The sequence below is a fragment of the Eleutherodactylus coqui genome, chromosome 1 (genome assembly GCF_035609145.1).
Source record: "Eleutherodactylus coqui strain aEleCoq1 chromosome 1, aEleCoq1.hap1, whole genome shotgun sequence".
NCBI lineage: Eukaryota > Metazoa > Chordata > Amphibia > Anura > Eleutherodactylidae > Eleutherodactylus > Eleutherodactylus coqui.
The window spans coordinates 5646297-5656489 of NC_089837.1; the positions used below are offsets into that span (position 1 = coordinate 5646297).

Below are 10193 nucleotides of genomic sequence, written 5' to 3' on the forward strand. Positions count from 1 at the left end.
GTTCTGGTGGGTGGTGTCACTGGCTGTAGAGCTGACAATAGGGTCTGGTGAGGGGATGTCACCAGGTGTAGAGTTGACAATGGGGTCTGGTGGTGAGATGTCACCAGGTGTAGAGTCGACAATGGGGTCTGGTGGGGGGATGTCACCAGGTATAGAGCCGACAACGGGGTCTGGTGATGGGATGTAACTAGGTGTAGAGCTGACAACGGGGTCTGGTGGGGAGATGTCACCAGGTGTAGAGCTGACAACAGGGTCTGGTGGTGGGATGTCACCAGGTGTAGAGCTGACAACGGGGTCTGATGGGGGGATGTCACCAGGTGTAGAGCTGACAACGGGGTCTGGTGATGGGATGTCACTAGGTGTAGAGCTGACAACGAGGTCTGGTGGGGCGATGTCACCAGGTGTAGAGCTGACAACAGGGTCTGATGGTGGGATGTCACTAGGTGTAGAGCTGACAATGGGGTCTGGTGGGGTGATGTCACTAGGTGTAGAGCTGACAACGGGGTCTGGTGGAGGGATGTCAACAGGTGTAGAGCTGACAACAGGGTCTGGTAGTGGGCTGTAACTAGGTGTAGAGCTGACAACAGGGTCTGGTGGAGGGATGTCACCAGGTGTAGAGCCGACAACGGGGTCTGGTGGAGGATGTCAACAGTTGTAGGGCTGACAATGGGGTCTGGTGGTGGGATGTCACCAGGTGTAGAGCTGACAATGGGGTCTGGGGGTGAGATTTCACCAGGTATAGAGCTGACAATGGGCTCTGGTGATGGGATGTTACCAGGTGTAGAGTTGACAATGGAGTCTGGTGGGAAGATGTCACCAGGTGTAGAGCTGACAACCGGGTCTGGTGGGGGTATATCACTAGGTGTAGAGCTGACAACAGGTTCTGGTGGGGGGGTGTCACTGGCTGTAGAGCTGACAATAGGGTCTGGTGAGGGGATGTCACGAGGTGTAGAGTTGACAATGGGGTCTGGTGGTGAGATTTCACCAGGTGTAGAGTCGACAACGGGGTCTGGTGGGGAGATGTCACCAGGTGTAAAGCTGACAACAGGGTCTGGTGGTGGGATGTCACCAGGTGTAGAGCTGACAACGGGGTCTGATGGGGGAATGTTACCAGGTGTAGAGCTGACAACAGGGTCTGGTGATGGGATTTCACTAGGTGTAGAGCTGACAACGGGGTCTGGTGGGGCGATGTCACCAGGTGTAGAGCTGACAACAGGGTCTGATGGTGGGATGTCACTAGGTGTAGAGCTGACAACAGGGTCTGGTGGGGTGATGTCACTAGGTGTAGAGCTGACAATGGGGTCTGGTGGAGGGATGTCAACAGGTGTGGAGCTGACAACAGGGTCTGGTAGTGGGCTGTCACTAGGTGTAGAGCTGACAACGGGGTCTGGTGGAGGGATGTCACCAGGTGTAGAGCCGACAACGGGGTGTGGTGGGGGATGTTAACAGGTGTAGAGCTGACAATGGGGTCTGGTGTTGGGATATCACCAGGTGTAGAGCTGACAACGGGGTCTGGTGGTGGGATGTCATTAGGTGTAGAGCTGACAACGGGGTCTGGTGATGGGATGTCACTAGGTGTAGAGCTGAGAACGGGGTCTGGTGGGGAGATGTCATCAGGTGTAGAGCTGACAACAGGGTCTGGTGGTGGGATGTCACCAGGTGTAGAGCTGACAACGGGGTCTGATGGGGAAATGTCACCAGGTGTAGAGCTGACAACGGGGTCTGGTGATGGGATGTCACTAGGTGTAGAGCTGACAACAGGGTCTGATGGTGGGATGTCACTAGGTGTAGAGCTGACAACGGGGTCTGGTGGGGTGATGTCACTAGGTGTAGAGCTGACAACGGGGTCTGGTGGAGGGATGTCAACAGGTGTAGAGCGGACAACAGGGTCTGGTAGTGGGCTGTCACTAGGTGTAGAGCTGACAACGGGGTCTGGTGGAGGGATGTCACCAGGTGTAGAGCCGACAACGGGGTCTGGTGGGGGATGTCAACAGGTGTAGAGCTGACAATGGGGTCTGGTGTTGGGATGTCACCAGGTGTAGAGCTGACAACTGGGTCTGGTGGTGGGATGTCATTAGGTGTAGAGCTGACAACGGGGTCTGGTGGTGGGATGTCATCAACCAATCAGTATGAACATCGCAGCTTCTGGACCCTCCAGAGTCCACTCTTGGCCATGTTCCTGGTAGATGGAAGCCATCCGGTGTGTGCGGTGCAGCCAGGTTCAGGGAGACCTTGTAAACTGACAGAATGTGGACAATGAAGCCTTGTATGATCTATGAAGACATCGCACACATCGTCTGCCCTCGCTCAGGGGGTCTCACAGGGCATTGGGACTTATATTAGCACCAGAACCATTCGTAAGGGACAGCATGTGAAGGGTTACCATGGATGAGCGTCTGCAGCATTGGATGCACAGCGGCGCTTGTGATGGTGCTTGGAGTGAAGGACTGTAAGTGAGTGGAAGCAAGTGTTGTGGACAGATGAATCACAGTCCACCATCTTCCCATCAGATGGCGGCACTTGGGTGTGGCGGTTGTCTGGAGAGCGGTTTCTACATGACATCATCGTCCCAACAGTGAAGTCTGGAGGAGGGTTTGTTATGGTGGAAGGACAAGGGCTATTGGCTATAGTGAAGTCCACCATCTACCAATGGGTACAGAGACCCTCCGGACAATGTGGCATCCCCTCCCCTGTGGTAATACTGTTACAGCTACGTGTCTCCATTACAATGACGGAGCGCCATATCATACGGCACACAGTGTGGGGGAGCAAACCCTCTGCAGACTTTATTGGGCCAAAATCTGGATCTCAATCCCATCGAGCGGGACGAACTAGAACGCCGTATCCCAACACACCCATCATCCCCCATCACTATCTGAAGCTCCTCCAGGAATGGAGGCAAATCCCTCCACACATCTATAGGGATCTGCAGTCTCTGAGGACACCGGATGGAAGAATGTGACTAACATCCAATGTCATCCCCTTCTAAGTGTGACCCGATACTTCTGTCAGCAGGGTGTAACTTCACCTTACCGGACACCATGGAAGACAAGAGGGCGAGCTAACTCCTCAGACTTAACGGTGCTGAGACCCCGACAACATCCACGGCTCTGAGAAGAACCTTTATTTCCGTTTCACAAACATGGTGGGGTTATTCTAGGGATGGGGGAGCAGATAATTACTAATGACAATGGGGGGGAAAGGTGAGCAGGAGGTGGCTGCCTGTCATCACAGGACGGGAGCTGATGGTAGATGTTACTTCAAGGATATCTCTGCACAGTGACAGGGATGAGCTCAGGCCTCACCATGATTGGTCACCAGGGAGAACTTCCAGAGGGTTGTGAACAATCCTCGTGATTACATACAGACAGACATGGGACAGTTATACGGGAGATGCCAATATGGCCGCCAGGAAGTTGCTTCTTCTGGTCTTAGGATATACACTGGTGGGAAATGGAAGTGACCCTCCCATACAGAGCTGCAGATGACGGACCCTCCGTATGCCGGCCGTGTATTAGTAGGCAGATTATGGTATACGGAATGCGCCATTGTTTTAGCTTATAAGAGGTAAAGTTTGTTATGTAAGAAGGTCATTTTTGCCCACAGATGGTTGGTGACCGGGAGGGAGGGAGGGATGACACTGACAATGAGTGTGTGTGTATGTATATATGTATGTACATATATATATATATCCATGTCTGCCATGTCATAAGTGTGTGTGTGTGTATATATATATATATATATTATATATATATATATATGTATATATACACACACATATATATACTCCTAGGGGAGGGATGATACTGACAATGAGTGTATATATATATATATGCTCCTTCTAGAGAGGGGATGTTACTGAGAATCAGTGTATATATGTATGCAGCACACGTAGATTTCTCAGGCTATAAGTCCTCCGTGGAGTGTAGGCCAGTGTTCAGGGAAGCGACTCTTCAGCTTCTCCTGGCCTGGGCAGTATGGCCGCCATCTTCCTCTGGGCGCTCCCCACCTCGCTCCGGCACTGCCGCTCCCTCAGCAGCTCCTTGTTTTTCTCCTCCAGCTTCTTTTTCTGCACTTGCAGGAGTCGGTACTTCTGGATGAGGTGGAGCAGCTCTTGCCTCAGGCTCTGGTTCTCCACCTTGACCCTGGTGCTGACCTCCTGCAGGGCCTTCTTGGCCTCCTCCTGGGCCTTCTGCGTCAGCCGGTTGAGTTGCTGTTCCGAGTTCTGCTGACATTGGGTTTTCTGGCGCAGGAAGGCACTCTTCACCCTCAGCAGGGCGGTGGCGTGCTTCCCTCGGTGTACCATGACCTCGCCCTCCAGCCGCCTGATGAGTGAGGCCTGCTCCTCCTGCAGCTCCCGCGTGGGCTCCAGCTCCTGCAGCTCCTTCCTCAGGGTGGACAGTTGGGCTTCTCTCTGCAGCAGGAGGTCTTTCAGCTTCTCCTCTTCCGCAGCGAGTGCTGCCTGCAGCTCCTGCTTCTGTCGCTGGATGCTCTCCAGCTCCCGCTGGTTCTGCTCGTTGAGGCTGATGATAACGTCCTGGCGCCGCTCGCTCCTCTTGCTCAGGTACAGCAGGTACTCCTGGCTCTCCAGCCGCACCCGCTCAGCCTCCTCCTGCAGGAACTCGTTCTCCCTCCGAAGCTGCTCCAGACGCCTCCTCAGTCCCTCCTGCTCCGCCACCAGCTGGTTGTGCTCATCCTGCAGCCGCACCTCCCGCTCGCTCACCACCTCCTCACATCGCTCCTCCACCAGCTCAGGGGTGCCACCTCTGGCTGGTTTGGGCACTTTTCCTGGTGATTTTGGTGGCTTCTTCTTTGGTGGCATCTGTGAAATACACAAGAAAAGTTACAGGAGTCCAAGGGAAATGGCAGATGGAACAATACCTCTGCAGCGCCCCCTACTGGATGGCAGGAAAAACAGTACCTCTGCAGCGCCCCCTACTGGATGGCAGCATTCCTGCAAGTCAATATCAGACCCTTTAGACAGCATTATAACAATGATTGGAAGAAGAGCCATAGCCGGAAACCATACGCAGATGGCTGATCCTGGGTGATCGCCGCTCATCAGTGTGCCGCTGGTCTCTGGTGAGAGGACTATGATGTGAGTCAGGAGGGGCATTATCACTCCTTAAGGAGATGTTTAGAAGGTGTGAGGAGACTTATAAGGCCAAGCAGGCTCTCCTCTGGGAAGATGGAACAATACCTCTCCCTGACCCCTCCCCCCTCCTGTCTGCAGTCCTCTCACCCGCCAAGCCCAGATCCTGCTGCACCCTGTCGTCTATGGCTCATATTCCCAGTCATTGTTACTACACTTGTCTAAAAAGTAGGATATTGACTTGCAAGAATGCTGCCTTCCAGTAGGTGGCACTGCAGAGTCATTGCTCCAGCTTCTCATTTGCATATAAGTCTCCTCCCACCTTCTGGGGGCTCTCACTAAGCACAAGCAGACCCTTCCTAACACAAGAGGCCAAGAGGAAATGTCGCCCCCTGTGGTCCTCTAGTAGTAATTGGGGTATGCACATAATGGAACTACAGCTCTGGGTGTCAGTGGAGTATAAAGTAATGGTGTGCCTGCAGCTCTGCATGTGACTGCAGTGTGTTAAGACTGAAGTTCTGCTCTTCTCCATTTGTCTGGTCTCATACACTATGAGCCCCATTCTGTTGTTCCCCTGAGCTGAGGATTCCCCTGGCCGCTGCCGCTCCCTCCTTCTCTCAGACTCTCCCATGAGATATAGCTTGTTCAGTTATCAGCGTTCCACAGTAGAAATGTTACACGTTTTTGTAGCTCTGTACTGTGTGTTAGGGTACTGGTGTACCATGACGCCACCGGAAGTGATGGGTGGAGACAGGGTGGCAGTGTGTTGACAGGCAGTTCACGCCCCCGGTTACTGATTGGCTGCATGATCTTTGCACAGTAGCTGCACCAGCGCTAAGGAGTTGGGTGCACGGGTGCTGGGAGTCGTTATTAGTGCTCCGCTGCTGTCCGACACAGGGACGCCGCTGTCACTGTCTTGTACAGGCGGCTCACTCCCCACACCGCTGTCCTGCAGTAAGGAGGGTTCCACACAGGGAGGGGTGATACAGGTAACTTGGAGGGCAGCGAGGAGACGCCGCCTGCTACAAGACGCCACGGTCAGTTTCCTGTGCAGGCGGCTATGTGTGTGTGGGAAGGGGGTGTCGGGGCACCCGGCGGGACACAGTGGAGAGCCGGCTGCCGGCACGGAGCACACAGCCGCCGGCCGGGAAGGACCACAGAGTCCACACTCCATCAGTCCACACTCCATCATAGCACCAGCGTGTGGACTGATTAGTGCCTCCCTTCACAGTTAGGGTGTGAGGTAGTTTACCTATTAGCCTTACATTATTACAGCCATTAATGTAAGCCTAACAGGTCAACTACCTCTCACCCTAACCGTGCAGGGAGGAACTAATCAATCCACATGCCGCTAGGACCTTACTGATGTATTATGTCGCCACCGGAAGCGAGAGGTAAGACATAAGACAGGAGTTGTCAGAAATGTTAACGCCCCCAGTTTGTGATTGGCTGGGGGTGTGCTTACATTGGGAGCGTCTGTCCCAGCGGTACAGCGCAAGAAAAAAAGACGGCGGTCGTGGGAGCAGCAGCAGCATCGGCCTTGGATGAGCAACAGGGAAGGAGGGTAGCATTGGGAGTGTCTGCAGCACCAACAGCACAGCGGAACGGTAGCATTAGAAGGGCCGATGGCAGCAGTGGGAGCACATGGCCAGGGGGCTGCAGGGAGAAGGGCCAGGAGCACTGTGCAGGGGCGCATGCGCAGGACCGTGTCGGCAGGGGCACATGGCCAACCGTCCGCAGGAGGAAGGGGGGGGGGGGGCGGGCAGGAGCGCAGTTTCAGGACCGGAGTTGGCCGGGAGGCCTGTGTCAGGAGCGGGGGGCACAGGTGCGAGAGAAGCTACAGTGTGCCGCTGCACGGTGAAGGGGGGCTGTCAGCTGGGGAGCCATCTGGCAGGGGAAGAGCACAGTGCAGCAATTTGTGGTAGCGATCGAGGGGTAGGGTGAGGGGTAAGTGTAACAGTTAATCTTATATTAGAAAAGTATGGCTAATCCCTCACCCTAACCCTCTATCCCTGTCAGAAATCATGGCACGCTGCTCTCTGCCTCCTCAAAGCAGTGCTGGGTCTGCCCAATCGGGAGCTAGAGGTGTGACTGGGGCGTTCCTCCAAACCCCTTGCTTCCGGTGGCGTCAAGGTACACCAGTAACTCTTACAGCATTGAGCCAATGGGCAGCTAGAGGTGTGCCGGGGCGTTCCTGCATGCCTGCCCTGTCAAACCCTGAGCTTCCTGGTGGTGACAAGGTACACCAGTAGCGTGTGTCAGCTTCACATGAGAATGAAAACTTGCTTCCGTGAGTGAATAGTTTCACAGCAGACCTTATGTGGAGCTCTGGCATAAAGACGTGTAAAATCCTTCTATCCTTCATAAACATTCCTGTCTGGCTGTGTGCCATTCATTCCTGCCGGCTGGGTATACAATTTAATTCGGAACTCGGCAGCATATCATTTGAGGTCTCTGGAATATCCCTAACAAGTGTAAGATGTCTCTAGATGTGATTGGAGCTCTAGGTGTGAGTGGAGTATAAGACATGATAAGGAGCTGCTTTGGATGTGACTGGAGTACATGACATTATGTATCAGAAGTTTAACTGCAGTGATAAAACTACAACTCTGGACATGATGTAACTGTTGCTCTGGATGCGAGTGAAGTGTATAAATATATATAAAGGCGAAAGCTTCACTGACAGACTCACTGACTCGCCATTAATTCTCCAACTTTCCGATGTCGTAGAAACATAACATTTGGCAGGAGCATTGATTATGTCATAAATAGGAAAAGCTATTGGGTCCCAACTCGATTATTCAATTCTAAGCGCAAAAGAATTAGTGTCCAAATTTTATGTACGTAATCTAATTCTCTCACTTCCTGATGTCATTTTATATAATGGAAACGTCGCATGGTTACCTCCACGTGGTGTTTCCTGGGTGACGCAGAGAACTATGCAAAATGGTGAACATATGTTTTTCCTCAGTATCTCTAAAGTAACCACGACTTCATAAGATTTTCCGTGTGAACACCAGATAAACACCAGTACCAAATTAACTCGGGCGAAGCAGGGTATATCAGCTAGTATATATATATATGTATACAGGATGTAGCTGCAGTTCTGGGTGTGAGTGGAGTATATATATATATACAGGCTGGACTAGATGGACATTGTCTTCATTCGGCCTTACATACTATGTTACTATGTGTATATATATATATATATATATATATATATATATATATATACAGGATGTAGCTGCAGCTCTGGGTGTGAGTGTAGTATATATACATACAGGATGTAGCTACAGCTCTGGGTGTGAGTGGAGTGTGTATATATATATATATATATATATATATATATATATATATATATATATACATACACACGGGATGTAGCTGCAGCTCTGGGTGTGAGTGGAGTATATAAATATACCCGGGATGTAGCTGGGTGTGAGTGGAGTATGTGTGTGTGTGTATATATATATATATATATATATATATATATATATACACATACATACAGGACGTAGCTGCAGCTCTGGGTGTGAGTGTAGTATATATACATACAGGATGTAGCTACAGCTCTGGGTGTGAGTGGAGTGTGTATATATATATATATATATATATATATATATATATATATATATATATATATATATATACACATATACATACACACGGGATGTAGCTGCAGCTCTGGGTGTGAGTGGAGTATATAAATATACCCGGGATGTAGCTGGGTGTGAGTGGAGTATGTGTGTGTGTGTATATATATATATATATATATATATATATATATATATATATATATATATATATATATATATATATATATACACACATACATACAGGACGTAGCTGCAGCTCTGGGTGTGAGTAGAGTGTGTGTATATATATATATATATATATATATATATACATATATATACATACACTCCACATACACCCAGAGCTGCAGCTACATCCTGTACTTGTATACACTCCACTCACACTCATATATATACATACACGGGATGTAGCTGCAGCTCTGGGTGTGAGTGGAGTATACATATATACAGGATGTAGCTGCAGCTCTGGGTGTGAGTGGAGTATATATACATATAGCACGTAGCTGCAGCTCTGGCTGTGAGTGGAGTGTATATATATATATATATATATATATATATATATATATATATATATATATATATACAGGATGTAGCTGCAGCTCTGGGTGTGAGTGGAGTACATATATATATATATATATATATATATATATATATATATATATATATATATATATATATATATATATATATATATATATATATATACATACACACACAGGACGTAGCTGCAGCTCTGGGTGTGAGTGGAGTGTATATATATATATATATACACACAGGACGTAGCTGCAGCTCTGGGTGTGAGTGGAGTATACATATATACAGGATATAGCTGCAGCTCTAGGTATATATATACACACACAGGACGTAGCTGCAGCTCTGGGTGTGAGTGGAGTATATATATATACAGGACGTAGCTGCAGCTCTGGGTGTAAGTGGAGTATACATATATACAGGCCGTAGCTGCAGCTCTGGGTATATATACACACAGCTCTTGGACAGTACCTGCCGCTCCCGGGTTTGTCGCACGTCGGTCCCCGGTAGATTGCAGTCGTTTCTCCCCTCAGCTCAGCGCCCCGCCGTCTCCATGGTAACAGTAAACAGTCCGCCTTCCGGCGGCGGGAGGAGGAGCAGCAGCTGCCGTGACACAGGGGACTGGCCAGCAGGGGGAGCCGAAGAGTCGCCGCACGTGGTAGCCCCCATCAGGCGGCCGTACGGTGAGTGCAGCCCCCCTGTGATCGGCTGTAGGACCCCCACAACACTGCTGCCGGGGGATTCCAGGACATCTATAACTGACAGATTAACCCCTTGGTGAGCGGAGCCCCCAGCTATCATCATCATCATCATCACATGAATTACTAACCGGACCCCGATGCCATAACTACTAACCGGACCCCGATGCCGTAACTGCTAACCGGACCCCGGTGCCGTAACTGCTAACCGGACCCCGATGCCGTAACTACTAACCGGACCCCGATGCCGTAACTGCTAACCGGACCCCGGTGCCG

The 10193-nt window shown here is 50.6% G+C and overlaps 1 protein-coding gene across 1 annotated transcript; it reads right to left on the bottom strand.

The window, feature by feature from the left end:
• Window positions 1–3778: 3778 nt before the first annotated feature.
• Window positions 3779–9774, bottom strand: LOC136608900 (coiled-coil domain-containing protein 166-like). Its single transcript, XM_066589135.1, has 2 exons — window positions 9691–9774; window positions 3779–4822 (listed from the first exon to the last, which is right to left on the bottom strand). Exon 2 carries the CDS (start codon window positions 4820–4822, stop codon window positions 3938–3940), a length of 885 nt encoding a protein of 294 aa, XP_066445232.1. The 5' UTR covers window positions 9691–9774; the 3' UTR covers window positions 3779–3937.
• Between the last annotated feature and the right edge of the window lie 419 nt (window positions 9775–10193).